At 36.9% G+C, this 20831-nt stretch overlaps 1 protein-coding gene across 6 annotated transcripts in view; it reads left to right on the top strand.

Moving 5' to 3' along the window:
• Positions 1-11037, top strand: part of NAALADL2 (N-acetylated alpha-linked acidic dipeptidase like 2) — a 504243-nt gene extending 493206 nt beyond the window's left edge. For all 6 annotated transcript variants that reach the window (XM_037406785.1, XM_037406787.1, XM_037406788.1 and 3 more), the window contains one exon: positions 1741-11037. In XM_037406785.1, the coding sequence (XP_037262682.1) occupies positions 1741-1939 (199 nt within the window). In that variant the 3' untranslated portion in view covers positions 1940-11037. The remainder of the gene's footprint in view (positions 1-1740) is intronic.
• Positions 11038-20831: the final 9794 nt, after the last annotated feature.

The raw sequence follows: 20831 nt of genomic DNA, 5'->3' as shown, positions 1-20831 counted from the left end.
TCACAGAGACGCTTCAGGGACAGTCTATACTATATACTTTAGTCACCTTTGAATGTAAGCTGTGTCATAGTCTCAAGGAACAGTGGCATCAGCTCAGAACTGAGGAAGCAGGCAGTTGTCCTCTGGTTGCCACAGTGTAAGCGAAAGGTGTTATTGGCACATCGGCCTGTTACTGGCCTCGATGGAGGTTTCTGTCACCGCTGAGCTATTCCTGCAAGTGCTCCTAACCTGTTTCAGTCTAAATGATCTAGGTCAATGATGACCTACTGTTTAAACTATGTAAGCTATCCTACTGCAGTGTTGGATTCTAACTCTTTCCCTCATCTGTTTAAAACTACTGTGTATTGCATTACAGAACACTTGAAATGGCTGTCAGGGATAAAAAGCTTACCGTTCCTCTTGCACATCCCTGGGTTTGGATGTATACTCAATATAGGAAGGTAAAAACAATAAGACTGGAAAATTGTGTTGTGAGGATAGGAATTGTTTAATATCTTTGAAAAATATTGCCCCTCATTCAAAGCATTTTTTTGAACTGGAAGACATGGCAGAAGGTTGTAAATGTTCTGTGTTGTCATTTATTGGGCTCCTTCGTTACCATTCCTCCTTGTAGACTGGCAATTAAATGATTCATATATAAGATATACTTTTGTGGTCATCTGTCTTGTAGGTACTTGGCAGTTTTATTACTAATTTGGTGTTGCCATCGGGCCTGTCATGCAGTTAGGTTACTAACAGAGTATCTCGGTTGTCTGGCTTTCTTGCTGTTTTCATTCTGTGAAACAATTTCTCCCCTGCCTTGAACACCTGCCTTGAATTTAAGGAAAAGGTCCTGCACCAAATCATGTGTAGCTTTCCTGTTTCAAATTTCACTCACTTCTGTTTACAATCAATGGAACTCCTGGGCGGAGATTTATGATATTTACATGGTTTTCTAATTAGGATAATGATTACACCTGTTTTTAGATAATATGTATAGCCTGCTTCAAAATGTGTCATTGAAATCACTGACAAGCTTTGCATTCTGGGACTTCAACACCTCATAAATATAACATTTCCAAGGGACCAAACATTACCTTTGCATGTGTTTTTATACAAGCCATTAAAAGAGTTTTGCAGGTATTATAGGAAAACATAGATTTCGTTTTATAAGTGTTCAGCTGTAGGTTGCCTTTATTTCCTTCAAGTATGTCACATTAAAGATGGGTTGCTCTTGTTCTGATGCCACAAAGGATTATTCATGAAATAAAGGCTCTGCTGAAGGCAACGGGAGTTTCACCATAGACTTCAATGCAGCTAGAGTTTTACCTCTGGAGTGTGAGATAAACAACAGGAACCGATAGGGGGGAAAAACCCAACCATGTCGAGGGTCCACAGTAATAACCAAACTTTTTTTAGAGGGGAATAATTGAATCCATCTGAGACAGAAAGTACTTAATGTGGGGTGTGATAGGTCTAGGCTCATGATTTTGAATAAAATCTTGAATGGTCAAAGAGGAATGTGAGATTTCTTTGACAGATTTAGCAAATGTTTCAATGTATGTATACCTAGATCAATGAACATTCAGTTTACAACGCCACAAAAAATATACAGTTGTCTTTTAGTTTGCCATGGTTCAGCTTTACTGTGCATAACATGTATAATCTGTGAAGTGTGACTGATACTTGCAGAGTTTCTTGATGCTTTCTGATGAATTATTTTGAGTAAAAAGTTCACCATTCTCCATTGTTTTCTTTCAGAAATATTCTTTACAGACTAGATGAAAGGACAAGCCAGTTTTCAGTACTGCTAAAGGCACTGGAGCAGTGCAAACTACATCAGTCAAATGAGACCATTCAAGCAGCCTTGTCAGAGGTGCTGAACAGCATCAATTCAGCTCAGGTTTACTTCAAAGCTGGACTTGATGTGTTTGAGACTACCTTAGCTGGAAAGAAATGAGAGGATTCTCTGCATTCTAAGATGTTTGTTTACAACTTGCTAAACAAAAGTTCAACTTGGACCAGAATTTCTCTGAGGATGAAACCTTTCTCAGCTTTTCTTTCAGTTGGCGCTTAAAGGTACTGCAATGCGTGTTTTTATCAACATAAAACAGTCTTTTGCACTGTTCACAGTACATCTCAAATGTCTGTCTCTGAATGTATAAAATGTAATGAGAGGTAATAACACTTAAGATATGATTTTTGGAGGGACATCTGCTGTATTTTTATATGTAAAATATATTTTTATGACTAAGAGCTCGATCTTGCAAAGTACTGAGCACGTCTTGCAATATGCTGAAGACCTGGTTCTGAGGCACCCCAGATGTATACCCAGGTGAGCTTTCCATGCCTACTCTGTCAGAATAATGTGACTTAAATATACTCTTGTGTTTCTTAACTTCCTCAGCAAACTCATCTTCTTCCTTACTCCTTTCAGAGTAAGTAGTTGAAGCTGGCATTTCCTTGGGTATCCAGCACCAGAGTTAATCAGGAAATGTACAAAACACCTTACTGGGGCAATCCAACATCTTTACTCCTGTGGAACAAGAAATACCTCAATTCTGAGAATACAGATAAACTTTGATTATCCCATTTCTGTATGAAAAAGAGTTGTTTTCTCTGGTAATTCTTGGAGAGAAAAATTTTGTGATTATTTCAAATTATTTGAAAGTTTGAATCAGTAGTTTTACTTGTATGAAAATACTTTGAATCATCATGTTAAATAAAAGGACTACCTAGTCTTATAAGGCTACAGGCCTTAGAAGCTTATACATTACCAAATCAGCCCAGTGCAAGGTCTCCCTAGTTTTCCAGAGAGCAGTAAAGGAAAACAAGACCTCAGAGTTCTGGGAGTATGTTTGGGATTCCACCACTTGGCTACACCACCCATTATTCCAGGCTTGATCATTCCATCAGCAGTGCCTGGCATGTAGGACATGGATTATTGTCAAAAAAGCACAAGGAAGACATAAATTCATTCCCAACAGTAGAACCAGAAATTCACCTCTGAAGGCACAAGCTGATGAAGTGTATTGCAGGGCTAAAACTCAAATCTGTTTTGCATTGGTGGAAGCCCTGTACAAAGACTGTAATCACACTATTACTTCATTGGCCTGAAGTCATCTGCGAATGAAAGGATCACAAGGTTCAATGTCCTAACCTCTGAGGGGATAATATACACACATGAGAACTGCAGGTCTTGATACTATAAACAGTTAAAATTGTTAAGCCCTATTGGGTTTAGAGTTTTACAGTCTCAGATGATTCTGGGGTTAGAGGGTAAAAAATTAATTTTATATAGATACTTAGAATTGAAATATAATTTATTTGATGGAAATGTTAAACGTATTGTTACCCAGTTTGCCATGGAAACAGTACAGAAACATTTCAGGTTGCAATAAAAAAGGAAAAAGTATCTGTAGTAATGTAAAAAAATTGCCTGCTGGAAAATTTCAAAAGTGCACAATTTGTTGAAGGACTTTTTGAAGTGTGTGTTCACATAACAAGAAATGGGAGTTGTTTACAGATCTGGGTTTCTATTTCCAAAAGTCCTTGGCAAATGGGCCTCTATTAGCAATGACTCCGGAATAGGTGCATACAGCTATGCTGTTGCTACATTTCGTTGCAAGTTATTGTCACAGTGTGGGCAAAAGTATCCCAGGTCTAACCAGAGGCAGGGCTATGCAGTTGTACAGCTATAACTGATGTGGGAGTATGTTCAACATCAGTCAGTGTGACTGTATGAACTTAGACGTGATTATCTCCTATCTTTACTTGGCATCTGATAAGCAAGAGTATATGATTATTCTTTTGCTAATGCTGGTACCAGTTCTGTTAACTGTGGAGAGAATTTGACTTCTGGAGAGTAAAGTTTTTTCTGATACTAGAATGGTGGTTCATACCCTTGTTTCTGTAATTTTTACTATTGTAATATTTAAGTGGTTGGAATAGCTACATTTGAGTCATACGTTTTGTTTGGTGATAATATTTGGAGTGTGCACACTACATTTGAATTGTGTTTTCTAATGGGGACCGCTCTTCTAACTATTTAGTAACACATTTTCTTTAGAGTGCTGACTTGCTGTGGAGCCAGTATTCTATGGTCTTAAATGATACAGGGTCAGGTGCCATTAAGAAACTAAAAATAGAGATTAACACTTCTTTTAACTGCCAGGTAAATTTCTTAAATGTTTCCTCAGTCTTAGTATGTATGTTCCACCAAAACCACCTCTAATGTAACCAAAGTGTACTCATGCAAAACCGGTGAAATCTGTTGGGAGTAGTATCCCTCATGTGTGATTGCTCAGCTGTGTAATTCCTCACTAAAACATTTATCTTGTTTTCTCACTAATGTCCTTCTATGACCACTTCTAAAATGGCAGACTTCAAAGTACTCCACCATAAAAAGCACTGCTACTATAAATTCCTGTCTATTCTAGAGATGATCATAAATTCTTTTTGGAGTGATGAATCAGATGAGCTATTTAGGGACTTAAATGCATTGATTTCAATGTCATCTCACTTCTAGATCTCTAGGCTTTTATTTCAAAAGTTCCAGTCTTCTGTATAAGTGAGTGCTCAGTGATAATATTTGTACCATTACAGCTTTGGAAGAGGCACTTTTGAGCCATATGCTTCCATTGATTTTTAAATCCTACCTATTGACTTCAAAGAATTTATAGCAAGTTAAGGTCCTAAATACCTGATGTGTTTCTAACGTAGAATTTTTGCCCAGCCAGATGTAGAACATGAGCTAAATCCTTTAGTAAGGTGTTAGTAAATCACAGTAGCTTACCTGGATTGAATTAATTCCTGTATTGTGTTGAAGTAAATTGAGCACCCTTAAAGGCAGAAGTATGTTTGCAAATTGCCTGAATGATATTAAAAATTTGTTACCTTTTCAACTTTGAAACATCAACTGCCAGAGACTGTATAACAAATGCATTGATTGCTAAGTAATCTGAAGTCATGCTCACAGTGACCAGAAAATCCCTGCAGCTTGCAATATTTGTATGTTGAGACAGTTGATAATAAAAAGCTAATAAGATTTTATTAGTGCGTATTTTAAAGAGTCCATAAAGAAGTTAAAGTACAATCAACTTAGATGAATAATAAGTACATGGGAGCTGGATTTTGAGTACTAACCTTAAAAAAGGCAGTGAATTGCTTTTATCATCCAAGAAAAACAGTATCTGTACTAATACGCAAACATACAAATAGGCAAATGCCTTATATCTTCAAAACATTGCGTAAATGTAGATGTAAATAATAAGTACATGAGAAAATCAGCAAACACTTTGCACTGTTTCACTTACCTTTAGAAAAGTATTTCAGCCTAGAGGTATAAAAAAAGACGCTTCAGCTGACCTCAGTTCTTGCAGCAGGAAGTGGGGAAAGGTTAAATCTGTCAGGTATCACAGAGGGGACCTCTGGAGGTCACCTAGTCCAGCTTCCCTGCTCAAGCAGGGTTACCTAGAGCCAGTTGCCCACAAGAGACAAGGTTCAGATTACTTCTGAATAGCTTCCAAGGATGGAGATCCCACAAGCTCTCTGGGCACCCTGTGCCAGTGCTTGGTCACTCTCACAGACAAAAAGTGTTTCCTTCTTCTATAGATATAGGTTCTCCAAATCTCTCCCTATATTTCTTAGTAGTTAAATCATTGTAATTGGTTTAATTGCAAACATTCAAACGGTAACCATCATTTCATTCAGTGAAAACTCTTGACCAAGCTCTCTAGGATTTCACAGTTAATATCTTGGAAAGTTTGTAAAAGGAGTTTTGTTCTCCAAGGCATGGGGTTTATTTTTGAGTTATACAGACTAATGTCTTCATCTTTTAAGGTCTTTCTGTATGGTCACTGATTCCCAGTCACAGGATCCCTATAAACGTTAAGAGAGTGATTGAGAACAAAAGTTGCATTAGAAAATGCAGAGAGGAAAAATACCCATCAGCATATGTGTAGCTATGTGCTGTGAACGAATCTTAACCAAACTTCAGGAGCTCTATGCAATTCTATGGCTTGTGTTAAGCAGAAAGTCAGGCAAGGTAATCGTATGGGACATTCTGCCTTTAAAAGCTGTTAATATATATAAACATAGTTATGTCTGGGCCTGTATTCTCAAGGGAGTAGTGAAGAGTTTCCTCAAAAGCCTTGTGTTACAAGCGGTTATCTGTGTTATTCAGAAATGGGTACCTCTGACATACATTATGGTTGCTATCTCAGGAAACAAGCATAGTGTGGAAGATGTTCTTTTCCCCTTAGTGCTCGATAGCATTTTAGTAGTATTCTGCCAGTCCCAAAAAGGTGAGCGATAGGAAAGAAATCTCATTTTAAGATGCCAGGGACCTGAATTTTGAAAACAGTTAGCCTTATGCAGCACTGTAAATGTTCAAAACATAGTAGGTGTCTTCTGTTGGAGCTCTGCATCTACAAAACCTGGGATAGACACCCCAGTATGGCAAGTAAATGTCTCATAAATATAGAATACACAGTTACTGTCCATTAAAGGTATTATCAATGATAAAAATTGCTTGCCTACAAGTGCACGGATAGGATTTCATCACCCCAGGTAGTTTTTGGTGACATCAGACTGTCTTTGCCACCATCTTCTCCAACCCCCTGCTTTCTCTGCATTCAGCTTTGCTCACATCCTGATGCCATGTGATGACTTTCCCCATTCCTCACTACCTTTTTCTTTCTTTCTTTCTTTCTTTATTTCCCACTAGTTTTTTGTCTCCATTCTGGTTCCTTATCACTACTTAGTCATCCTATTAACTTACCAACTACCGCTTCTTAGTCTCCCTTTTAATTCACCAGCCACCAAGTTAATCCGTCCCTTTTCTCCGTCTGATCTCAGTCACGCCTTTTGTTCCCCATCCAGTTCTCAACTCACCTCCCTTAAGTTCAGATCCTTATTCCTGGTACAGCTGACCATAATAAAGAGCTGAAAGTGGTAGAAAAGTCCTGCTCAGACCCAGATGGATTAAATATAAGGAGACATAATCTGTAAATTTCAAAGTAGTATCTTCTGGGTATGTGCAAACAGCAATTTTTCAATTATAGCTTGATTGAATGGAAGCAGATTTTCTTGGGACATGCAAAATATTTTTTCCTATCTTCTTTCTCTCTAATGTCTGTCTGGCCCAGGACGTTCCCTCAAAAATATGAGTGTAGACAGGTGATAATCTTGAAAGTTTTGAAATAATCTTTTAAAACTTGGATGAATAAGAAATGATAGACAAACTTAATCAGATATGGTACTACCTACTACCTGCCTGCAAAATAATATAAGTAGTATGTAAGCACATAATTTTTACTGACCTTATGCATGCCAACCAGTATCTTTCATTACATAATGGCTACATGCAAAAGTTGTATATGTAAATATACTGCATTGCTGTGTTTAAAATTATTGAGAATGGTAAGGACTCAAGCCATATGCACAAACATGTACTTGACCATGCACACTTGAACCTAGGCAGTGCCTAGATGCTACTCATCTAGGAAGCAAAGGATCTGAGAATATCTAGATTAGACTGTATGTTTGCTAAAAGTATGGTGCTGTCAAGCCTAACTTTTTTTTTCCTAATTTTAATCCCATTGCTGCTGGTTGCTTTTACTATTGCTTGTTCACATTCATCATAACTGGAGAATATGTGAACCTGCAGATTTAGATTCACTGTAGATTTTGTTCCCCCTCAAGCTTACTGACTTGGTCTGTTTTTTTCAGTAGGATTGACTTTACCATGATTGCTTATCAGGGTAGTATTCCACATGAGTGAGGTCAGCAGAATTCAGCCACTATTTATGGAATTTCCCAAAAGATTTGTTTATTTGTGTTTAGTCTAATCCCTTTACTCTCTCAATATAGATTATTAGAAGCAAGATTTATTTTTATTTTTTTTAAATGAGCAGGAGTCTCTTGATCAATGTTAAGTAAACCCACAGGGCAGAATATAAATGTGTATGTACAAGTGATGTATTACAGTCTAGATTTAATAGTTATTTACAAATGTTTGCAGACATTGTCTTATGAGCTTCATAGACTGGAATTATTAGAAGGGCTTAATTTAAGAAATGTAATCAGAATATAGGCATGGAACAACTTATTTTGCTACGTGAAAGTATATGTTTAGTCATCCACTTAATCCATTTTGTTAAAAAAGAATAGGGGTTTGTTCAAGCTACTTTTTCTTTGATTTATTTTCCAACAAGCCTTTGAAAATGAAGTCTTACTCTTTATTTTTCTTTTAAATGTGTGCTGCCTTTAGTGTTTATGGAAAGCTTATCATGTGTTAAGAGTGTAACTCCTTCTTGTCTGATCATTCCTGGATTATTTGATAGAATTAAAAGTGGTATTTCAAAGCATGGTCGTTGGAAGAAGGTCCTTTACTGACCTGTTAATGTATATGATATTGTGTGCTTGAGTGGCTGCCTTTACCACACAGTGGTACGCATATGCAATATGATGCTTTGAAGCACTAAGTTCAAACAAAGTACGTTTTAATAGTATTGCAAGAGACCTGCTAATTTTCCCCCATTTGAAACTGTTCTCTCCTGAGCATACTGGTGATATAGTAATGTAATAATACCAAGTGCTCTTAGCACCTGCTGCGAGCTCTTACTACAGGTGGCATGTTAGGGGGTTGTCTGCGCTGTCAGTGTATTTCCACAGTTTTTCATTAGTGTCTTTTGTAGCCCCGCTTAGCTTTTCTGTAGCAGAGTCCTGATCACCAAGGTGAGATGGATAGGTCTCATTGATGTGTCAGCTTGCTACAGAAACTGTTGCCCCCTGTCCTTAAAAAGTTATATAATGCTTGGTAAGTGCTTCCCAAACTTCTGGTGTTTTCAGTCTGTGTACTGAGGATTCTGAAAAAAGGACTGGCCACTGGCTTGTTTTTTTCATGCAGTCTCATTTCCTGTTCTCAACAGCTGAAACATGTTGTAATCTTATGAATCCACTGGAGAAGAAATAAGGGTATGCTTAATATTTCATACTTAAAGCAGATCAGATGAACACAAATTCTCTTTGTTTTCCGCTTGCAGTTTATGCAAGTTAATATGCAACATGCTTTTGCCACATATATTATGGTTTGGTATTCTGACACAAATGGAAAACAAGTGTGATTCCATATCCAGAGGAAGTATAATGAATTCAGGGAACACTTCGCATTCAAGTATCTTAACCATTTGCATACAGTGAGAAAACATGCAAGTTACAGTGCTTGCAACAGATACTTTAAGGGGTTTAGTACAGATCTGGAAAATAACATTCTTCTGTATAAGGCCAGATTTTAGCATTGCATTCGTACCTGGCTGCATGTTAATGTATGTCTTCATTGTTGTACCTTTGAGGATTAGCACTCAAATGTTGTTATCAGTGATCATGTTAGTCTCGATACATACTATTATTTTTATGTCACATAACACCTTACAGAGTTTACCTAATCAGATGGAATATGCAAGTATTTCTGCCTTTTGTATGCAAAAGAGTAGCTGTCAAGTTGTGTTATCTTTGTCAAGCTGTGATATAGAATGTGAGACGCCTGAGTGATGACCCCTTCATCCCACCTACTTCTAAATTTTCATGTAGTAAAATCAAGTTCCCACAACTGATAGCTGTTCAATTCAGAATATTAAGTAACTAGGGTTTTGGACCATGCAGTAATATAAACTTGATACAGTGACTCCTGGAAACCAATAAATATCATTTTAAGTGGAAATGTGCAATTGAAGGTTGATTTTTATAACACATTATAGAATGTTGTCTGAATAAAATAGCTTATTTGCAAAATTAGTTTACTTTGTATCAATTTGTGCTTTTATAACATAGTGTAATGAAAAGGTAACATTGGCCATTAATGCAAGTAGATTCTACGTACTTTGATTAAGAAGCACATTTTACTTGTTTCTACTACGAATATGATTTTTGCAGTCCGTGAGAGAGTTAATACAGAAGGCTCTGTGAACTGCAATTCAGTAATAGACATTTTGTGAAAGTGGTTGTGAATTAGACAACGTTTTTTCCATAGTTACATTTTTCCTAGAAATTAAACTGGAATATGAAGATGTGTATAATGTAAAATGCACTGAATGATTTGGAATTATATTCATTTGCTTTTTTGTTGGTTTTGCTTTCTTTTTTTAATTGGTTCTGCCAATGAGCTGTAACATATGCCTCTCAAGCTGCTGATTCAGTTACATGGATCCCAGGGCATTAAAACATAATGGAAAGAAGGAAAAAAAAAAAGAGGAAGAAAAAAAAAAATAGCTAGGCAGAACCTCAGAGCCTGGGATGTGATAATTTGCTGACAGGTAAATTTTGAATTACCAACTTTTTTAGGTGCTGGCATATAGAAAGCCCAGATATGCAGATAATTGGTCTTTCAGGTAGGAAGAAATGGTCCCTGTATGTTTTTGAGATTCAAGAATTTGAAAAGTAGTCAGAGACTTTGGAACAAACTCAGAGTACTTAGGATGAGACTCTTTGGGAGGAAAAGACAAACCACTGAACAACCTTTAATGCTATCTAAGGAAAGAGACCAGTCAGTTCTGAAAATACTGATGATATTGTAATATTCAGATTATATGTAATTCATATCGTCAGGCTTTTTCCTGTAGTTCAGAGGTCTTGAAATTATAAGGTAGTTGTTATCTCATTAAAATATGCATTCTGTGTTTTGCTTGTGGTATATGAGAACTTGGAGGCTTTACTGTACTTAGAAAGCACTTGAGAGGTGTGATGCAGTAGTTTCATTGTAAATGAATATGTATTTCCAAATTGTATTTCCGTTTTGTGTAGGGTTTTTTTTGAAACTGCTTTCCTGTGCATCATATTAAATGGAAAAATAAAAAGGATACCATGTTAATATTTTTAATCATGGCTAGATCATTAACCTAGTTTGATACATTAGCTCGGTACAAAGTGCAGCTCTAACTAGAATATCTAATGTAATGTTAAAGACTAATTTGGGAAACATATTCCTTCAGAATATGTTTCCTTTTAAGCCATGTAAACCTGTGCCATGAAAATAAAGGCCAACTGTATATTAAAGAATTTTTACAAGTATCTGATTTGCAGTTCCTGCTGATAGATCTGTGGAAGTCAATATTGCTTAAAAATGTCATTAAAACTAAACATTCCTTACCTGGGTATCAAAGTCATTTTCTCTGGTTCTGCTTAGGAGGTTGGACCATTATGCTCTTTCACTGACTGTCTATGTGAGCAAGAAAAGAAATTATTTTACATATATATATATATATATATACACACACACACACACACACACACATATAGAAAATATTTAATGTATAAGCATTCCAAGTAGTCAGTCTTGGTATAGACCAGATTTGTCCAAGAGAATGGGAATATAACAATGCTCTTCACTGTTTTCTTTAACTCTGAGATTGCTGTGGCATTTCTTGTACCTGTATTTCCCATCAAGTAGTAGCATGGGCATTTGTATGGGAGTGGAGTCTATGGGATCATGTAACTATGAAGGCATTTGTTTTTTGTATGAAATGCAGGTATGCTAACCATGCAACTGATGTAATGAATAATTTGACACTGCAACAGTGAGATGTTTGTATACTAGGCTGATGAGCAGTAGGGGAGTAGAAACAGATCTTGGTTGGTGGTAGCTGCCTGGTGGGGCCAACAGTGGGCTGAAAGTTCAAAGGGTGCCAGAAGTGGGCAATGGGAGAGGCAGGTGCTTGTAATACGATTCTATTGCACCAGGTACCAGAAGGCCTGCAGTGGAGAGCTGGCTTTTGCCCAAAGAACTCTGATGACAGTTTAACCAGCTCTGAATCTATTCTGAACGCACTGCAGACCAGTAAGAGCAGTTCAACCCCACAGTGATCTGTTTATTTTGGAAAGGGCAAGATATGATATAGCTAAGACTTTTAACACTAGGAATAGTAGCAAATCCTGTCGTTGAAAGAGAAACTCAGGACTCTGTGAGTTGGCTTCTATATTCCATCAGAAAAGAATATAAATGTGACTCTCAGAGTGGTGCTGTAAGCTGAATTGATTTTGAGATACTTATTAACAACTGGATCACCATTTTCTCTCTAACAAGTAAAAACTAGAATGGGCAATCCTAGGACTGGATAAGATAAGCCGGGTCTAAATATCTAAGTCTAAAAAGCCTTAAAGCCTTCATTTAGGCGAATACTCAAAGGCACCAAAGCAAAGATTTCTTTCAGTACAGTGACCTTGAACAGTCCAGTGACCTTATTTCTAACAAACTTCAACCTCTTTCTGCTTTTAGTCCTCCTCTCAGCTGCAGAGGCTCTGGGCTGCATCTCGGGTGTTATAAACCAGGATCGCTCCTTTGAAGCTGTCAGCTTACATCAAGTGAAGATCTGATCTGCTGTTTGTAGCTCAGTCTCAAACAAATGGAATCATTCTCTGACATTGCTTGACTATCTTATTTCAACAGAAATCCATTAAGGTTTCTAGCCAATGCCTCCAATTCATCTTCGGTATATTTGAGCTGAGGTCAGTGCTACACCAGGGATTAATTATCCCGCTGGGTTAAGGGTTACTTTTCCTGCACCAAATAGAATACACATCAGAACTATTGCCATTCCAGTATTTACTTCCTTTTAACATGTGTTGTTGGCTTAATAGCAAGTATTATACTTAAAATTGGGCCTCTCCCTTAAACAAAGTTACTTGTCATACCTTAAGAATAAGCTGCTTTCGTATGGCATAATGCAAACCAGTTTCATACAGTGTTCTTCTGTATCCCTTAGCTGTGATTAGAGAGGAAGATGATGAGCACAGTGCCCTGTCAGAACTGTGTCACTGTATCTTCTACAGGAAGTAGAGAAAGTAATGGGCAGAGACACACTGTAAGAGCTGAAAATACAGAACTGTAACACATAAAACTGTAGAAATGTTCATATGGTATTGGTTGTGCAATTTAGAAAGAAATTTAAACAACTAGTTTCTAAAGTGAAATAAAATGGGTACATGTAATATAGTGCTATGTCAATATTGAAGAAACAAAATGGCTGAGAAATGCCTATGACAGTATAAATCTGTAGAGGTTGTTGCAGAACACATGGGGGAAACTTTAAGGGTAAAAACTGGTCTAAGTCCAAGTTACATGGATGTGGTGTAAGTTGTGAGAGGTGGTGTACTGCCAGATGACTAGTCAGACATTGAAATGTCTAATATCTATCAAAAAGGAACTGTTTTATTCCAAACTAGAATATGGCATTCAGAGAAACGAGGGAAAAAAGAAATTACCATCTGCATCTACCACGAACAGGTTGACATTTCTAACTGTATTTTTATGTTTTTTCCTCTGAATAATAACAGGGCTCAGTGTAAGAATTCATAAAGATGGATTTGTGTCAAGCCTGGGTGACAGGCAGGTGTTTGTCAGCATAGCACTACATATGAAAGATGGTCAAATTAGCTGAGTAAGTTTCCACATATGTCATATGTCACTGCATTTCCTAAAGTGAAAGATCACTGTGTTATCTAAAATGAAGATGCAGAACTATGATGGGAGACCTTGATATGCAGGTGTTACTTATACAGTGAGTGTGAAAAATTAGATCATACCCTCACACATCAAGTTCACATTTTCAGATTCTAGGAGGATGACCCTATAATGAACACTGACTGAGTTCACTTTCAGGACTGTGCCATTCATAAAGCGTTTGTCATGCTCTCCTACCACAACATAATCAGGGCCCTATGAGTGAGTAATAGCCTTGTATTCATAGCAAGGCAATTTATTATCCTATATGTAAAATGACAACTTCATTATCATTCACTATTATAAAATAGCAGGGAAAGTAGCAGTTGAAATAAAAAGGCAGCTTTTTAAATAATTCTTTTTACACTATGAAAATCCAATACATAAATTTGTGGCATGTAACATTTTTGTTAATCTATGAAGAATTTAACTTGATGTTCCATGGCATACTTCACTGATGCTTCATCATTAGATTTAGAGAGAAAAATTTGTAGTGACTGGTTGTAGCATCATGTTTTTTTCCAACCAGCTATGCACCTCTTAACTGCATTTTCAGATTGGCAAAATTCCGCCTCAGGTACTTTGCTCACCAACCCAAGGTATTGACTCTAGGCTTTGCAGTTTGATGCAAGTTGGTAAACCGACTGCAGATACTTAGTTCTGGTCACAATACAGTGCTAAATACTTGACAGGTGATTGGCCTTCTCATGGTTTTTGCTGTTACTTCCATGAGGCCTTCATCATCCATATGCAATAAGCATCTGCTCATTTAGCTCCTGCTGGTAATGCTGCCTTTTCAGGACAAGAGGAACACTTCCTTGTCAGAATAATTGTATTTACCCATCTTTTCTGTCATCTATTGATATTTCTGAGAAAGCAACCTTTTTAAGAAAACATTAATTTGCTTCAGATTATATATGTTGATACCCATCATTTTATGAATCTAGAATAAATGAAATAATTGACTATGATAGGCAAGTAATTAAGTAGACATAAAACAGGTTACATAATAAGGTCTGATCCAGTTGGTGGTTTGAAGGTCCTTTGCAGTATGGCAAGGTTGGAATCATTAACTGTAACTGGGAAGGCAAGTTAAGTCCATTAGGAGAGAGAAACCACAAACCATCAGATTACAGAGGGATGGAAACAGCGTGAAGCTGAAAGGGCTGGTAGAACTCTTCCCCCACCCCACCTCCCTTATTTTAATAACTTTTCTGCACCAATTCTCTTCCCAGAGATCACTCAGAGTTATGGCCAGGCCTCGTCTGACACACTTCAGGGATCTCTCATGTAGCCCACCTGAGGAATTACTTTCCAAGTTTGTTACTACTTTAATCAAATCTCATGAGAGGGGGCATTGATTGTTGCTGCAATGCGATTCTTTTGGAAAAACGTCTGCGAGATGAAGGCATTTGCATTCTAGTACTGTTAGGGCTCAATAATGAGTAATCGATATGATGAAGGCCAAGACAGAAAGTTATACTGAACCAGCAAATAAATTTATTAGGAAAAAAAGGAAATTACTCATGTAAATCTTAAATAAAAATAAATTGCTTTGTTGTATGAGCACCTCAGGGTCTCTGAGCTGGTCTGTGTCACAACACCCTTATGACCTAAAGAGGTTTTCTGTTTTTCTCATTTGTAGATAGTGGAACTAAGGTGAAGGGAACTTGCAAAGAATGAGAAAGGCAGGCATAGCTGGGACCTCCTGCATTCCAGCACAGAAATGTAACTGCTGGACTGCCCTTCTTACAGCCTTTGCCAAAGACAGAGATTTTTGCCAAGATAAAAATGTCTCTAGTCAGAGAACAGTTATATGCTTTTTTTCTTTTTTCCAGGAGGACGTACAAAGACTTAAGAATTCTCTCCCTGACCAATTGTATGACACTTTGGATAAATCTTTATATGCAATAATATTCAAGGACCTAAGTAATACATCATATTTGATCTGACCAGGCATAAATCATTTATTCATGATATATCATTCATAACTTGATTCACTGACTCATCTTTAGACAAGACAAGGTCAGTAGAAAAAAAATGATTAAGCTTTTTGCCTGCAGGAGGAAGAAGCTTAAACAACAAATTCATCTTCACATCTGACCTCATGAAACTTGACAGAGAAGATATTTTTAAAATAGAAGTAGACTTAAAAAGCCAGCTTTTACTCCCAATTACACTAGTTTAAATCCACAGTCACTCTGCTGACTATAGAGTAAATGGGAAAAGCCTCTACAAGTCAGTGGAATCACTCTGAAGTTCTTACCACCAGGGAAGAATTTGGCTCTGAAAGAGGGGGCTTGGACATTTAAAGTTGAAAGTAATGTGCCTGAATATTTTATTGGATCAAAGATGGCAAGTCAGACTCTGTACCCAGTCATATCATTATAAATCTGGCAAGATGACATGAAATTTCAGACTAGTCTAAGCCTTCTGGCAGGCTGGACTAAACAGCCTCCTTGATTTACAGTTAATGTTTTTGCCTGTGTTACTATTAAAATTTCATTTCAATGGACTTCTTGGACTGTCCTTGACAGCAGCATCTTTAGAACTGGTCACTTTTGTTAAATAACAGAAGGTGCAAGAGTATGTCATTTCCCTGCAGTGGTCCTAGTGCTCTGACGTTTGCCAAGCCTTTGCTCATAGAAGAGGACAAAGTCTTCCTCACATTTTATTGCAGTGCTGGTAACATTCATTGTGCAATAATTATTTCAAGGGGAAATAATACCATGCTTCACGTAAGGCAAGGCAGATCCTTCAAGCCATAAACTTGTCCATGTGCTTAAGTGGCCAGGGGGCACAGTAATATTCAAGTAAGCATGTATGCATTTATTTTCAAATTAAGCAAACTAAAGCAGTGTGTCAAAATTGAACTTGATTCCATTTGGTAGAAATCTCAACTTATTTGGAGTTCTTGGAGTGATTGAACACCTTTATCTGCTTTATTTCTTTATTTCATTTCTATCAGTGAAACTGATAGAAATGGAGGGTGCTAGTATGTAGAACCCTCTGTAATAATTCTATTTGTTTTTAAGAAACAGGGGTGGAAATGCCTAACTGTGAAAACGGCTGGAATCAGCATTTTGTATCAATGTACCTGGAAACAGATATAAGCAAAAGAAGATGATACATTAGAAAAGAAACAGACTTTAAGATACCTCATAGGTGTGTGTTTGCAGAGAAATTTTGGGGGGCTTTACTTTCTTTTTGGCTTTTTATATTTCAGACCTGTTATATTAGAGGGTAACTGACCAAACCTTACAATTACGATGTGAGCTATAGAGTCCTTGAGCGGTGCATTTCCCCTACAGATCGACCTAAAAACCGATGCGAAATAACCTAGTGCTAATTTCACATCTCCAGTGTTCAGTAGCCTTTAAAATTTCTCATGTCTTTGCTCTGTGATTGTGCTTTAGGCAGTAGCGTAGAACAGTAATATATTAGCTCAAAGCATGGAATGGAATTTTCTTATATCACAGTTCACACAAGGAACACTATCTGTATTTTTTTTCTATAAGAATAAACATTTTAATCAATTTAATGAGTTTAAAGGTAAATTCCTCATAGGCAGCTAATAAGAAGTACAGTACCATCTACAAAAAAAAAAAAAAAACAAAAAAAAAAACCCCAAAAAAAAGACCATAGAACATGACAACTAAAGCAGGAATTCAGAGTCCACTCTTCGTAAACCCGCTTACTTTGTGAACTTGCAGCAACAAGTCATTAATAAATAAACACATGGAACACTCATGACATATCCAAACCTAGCAAAATAACCTTCATGTTTCTTTGATCATGTAAAAACATTTACATTAAAACTGAAATAATTTAACTTTTTGTATTATGGCTAATGTTAGCCTCTTCATGGTTTCTAAAGACTGATGTTGTCTGCAATGCAGTGATTCTCTCTAGAAAAGGCTTCCATCCAAGGCAGCAATGACCAGATGTCACGTTGATGAACTGTGCAAAGTTCCAGTGTATCAATGTGTGTTGCTGTTCAAGGGGAAGAGGAAAACACAGATAGGGACCCTACCCGCATCCTCAGGGTAAGCAAAGAGGGGTCTAGGGACAGTTTGACCTACAGAGAAGCTGGGAAATGAACCAGAACTGAGCTTGTAAAGTGGAATTTTCCTCCATGTTAAAAATACTGCATTTTCGTTCCATGTGAATTTTTTTGCCCTGCCAATCATGATTACCTATACACATAATGATCCTAAAGGAAGAGGTGGGCAGTGGCTCCCAGCGATCATGTAACATGATCACTTAGTGATTCCTTAAGAGTGTCGTATAGGATGGCAACACACTGATTTTGCAACAGCAGGAGTTAGCCAGAAGGATTCACTCTCGAAGAGAAAGGACTTTCTCTGAAGCCTTTAGGCTTTAGTTTTTAATACTATATTCATCCTGCATAACTGTCAGATTGTGTAGATCCTAAACTTATTCTGAAGTCTACTGTATTTTAAACCAGAGAGACAAATCATTTGTTCAAAGCTAGCCTGTTTGTTTCTCTCCTTTTCTTTGTAACTCCTTATGCATAGATCTCTCTTCTGGTGTCATTAAGATTCCTGCAGAGGATTCCTAATTGGTTTCAAGGACACTGTTGCTTCACACTATTCTAATGACACCTTCCATTACTGCTTTTCTATTTCTCACCCATTCAAATGAACTGTTACACTGCTATTATTAAACAACTTGAATGAAAATCCTGATAAAATGCTACTTTTATTTGCTGAATAAAATATTTCTGTAATATTGTCCAGTTAAACTTTACTGTTACCTCATGATTAATTTCTAAAGCATAAAGCCTTTCCTTGTGGTATTCTTCTCGTCATTGCCTGGGAATTTCCTGGTGAACCAGTGCTGTATTACCTTAGCGAATGTGTTTCTACATTCCAGTTCACTCCTATTTTATCCATTGCAGAACACCCCTGTTGCCCCATTTCTACATTCCAGTTCACTCCCATTTTATCCATTGCAGAACATCCCTATCGCTCCCTTTCTTCCTGCTATAAACATTGTGTAAAGTCACACTCTTGCTTAGTTTATTTGAAGTATTTTACAACACTATAATTTTAGACCAAAGCCCTGTTTGCTTAGAATTGAAGACATTACACTTCTTGGAAGATTACCCACACACTACCCTTTAACTTGATACATTTTCTTATTTAGACTCGTTCAGCTATGTATTTACTTTATATAAAAAAAGATGCCAAATTGAACAAATTGCTGTGCTAATAACCTTAGTCCAGAGATGCATAATAAATCCTATTTAAGCCTTGTCTACCCTATAACACACATACGGGAAATATTTTTTACAGGTCAATATCAAATTTATATAATCCCAGCACTAAGCACATCTATTCATTGTTTTTTAAAAAATGAAGAAATAAATTGCTATTAACACCCTTTTTCATATTACCTTTTTTTTGAATGAGTAGAGCCATGCTGTAAAGATAGGAATATATCATTCAGCATGTCTGGCTGTATTTCCCAATTGCTGTTAAGAACAAAAACTATTAATACTAAAACATGGTGCTCGATGGATGGGGTCAAAATTATTCTGCAGCTGTAGCAATATTATAATTAAAGAGATCTGTATATGGCAAAAAAGGAGAATATTGACCCATTAATACACTTTTGAAAATCGAAGACCATTTATCTCCTAGTAATTCTAGCATGTGTTCAGTGTTACATGGTTTTTTTCCCTCTAAATGAAGGACAGAAAAGCCATTTAAAATCTAAAAGTGGTTGAATCTATAAATGATACTTGAAAGTCCAAAACTTGTGCTGCATTGTATCAAAGCAGAACAGGAAGAGCACAGAGGGACACTACCTGGAGCAGCTGGAAGTCTATGAAGATCTGTTCTGGCTTTCAGATTGGGTAAGTGCTTTATCATATAGAGGAAGTGTTATTGTTCCGTTATATGTGTGGGGTAGTTAAGCATAAATGTAATGCCCAGAGCCATTCATGAGAACTCAGAAAAAAACCTCTAATATCTGCAGTCCACTGTTCTATTCACTGGAACACAGTGCTTTTCTGCGTGCCACAGGGTGGCCTGTGCTACATGAACTTTTTAAATCAGCAGGGAGGTGCCTGCTGCATTCTGCCATCAAAGGCAGAGCACCCAGCAAGAGCAGGGTGGCATGAGCGCCATCCCAGATGCCTGTCTTTAAGTGGGTGTCAAACTGGGAGAACTACAGTTGTCGATGCCGCTGCCTGGCATAGTGGTATGTAACTCCACAGTGCCATGTTTGAAAGTGCCCGTGGAAAGTAACAAAGCAAACAGTGGTGCCTCAAAACTACTTATGATCCTATTCAAACGTGGGAATACTCACAATTTTTGTTGCTGTGGTTCTTCCATAGGAAAAATATTACATTTTTGCTGTGCTGAGGTTCCTCTGCCATACTTGCCATGGTTGCAGTTCTGTACCTCTGTCCTGAGAGTGAAAATACTAACTCTTAGAATTTGTTTGCTGTTTTGCATGACATAAATGTTTGGGGCTTCCATTTTTTTCCTAATTGACTATATGTTTTGACATACATTTAACATTTGACATGCAGTTAACCCAAAAGCCTATGTGAGATCATCTCACTACAGGTAGACAGGAAACTCTTTTCTGTAAAACTTACAATCTTTCTTCATTAAGATATAATATTTTTCACCATTTCTCAAAAAAAGCTAATAAGCAAAGTCTTCTGTGCCCACTTCAGAGTTTTTATCTTATGTTCCCTGTGGTAAGTTCAATAAAATCAACGAAATCTCCATCTCTTTATTTTTAAGAATTGTTCTGTACTAAATCTAACTCAGATATCTAACTCAAAAATCTTTCATGTTCCATGAGCAAAAAGAGTAGCAGACAACTAAAATCCTTGAAAATGTGTTCTGCTACAGCCACATTACCACTGTTAGGGGAAGAAGAATGGTTGTAATTTTCTGATGTTGTGTCTTTATTGAAAAGATTTAAGAAAAAGATGTTTTTTATTGGAAAGATATCAATCTTGAAGGTCTTTAAATTCGGTATTTTCAAGAACTCTTCAATCACCTGTAGGGAGTCCAGTCAGTAACAAATATGGCATTGTTGTATTTCTTAATTCATGCTGTTAGTATAAGTAGGTAAGAATTTTGTTAATTCCATGATGACAATATTAGCAGAAACCCCAAAAATGTGTTTTAGTCTAGCTCAGATAAAATAAAAGGAAAAATTAATTGTTTAATTCCACGATCATTTTGGGTATGTAATAAAAAAAAAATAAATATATCACTGCTTTGTGCTTAATTTCATATTGAAACTGCTTTGTCACATTAAATATTTGCTGACCTTACAAGAACTGAGGGATGAAATTAATGTCACT

Source organism: Falco rusticolus, chromosome 13 (assembly GCF_015220075.1).
Source record: "Falco rusticolus isolate bFalRus1 chromosome 13, bFalRus1.pri, whole genome shotgun sequence".
NCBI classification, from domain to species: domain Eukaryota; kingdom Metazoa; phylum Chordata; class Aves; order Falconiformes; family Falconidae; genus Falco; species Falco rusticolus.
This window is presented reverse-complemented; position numbering and strand designations above follow the sequence as displayed.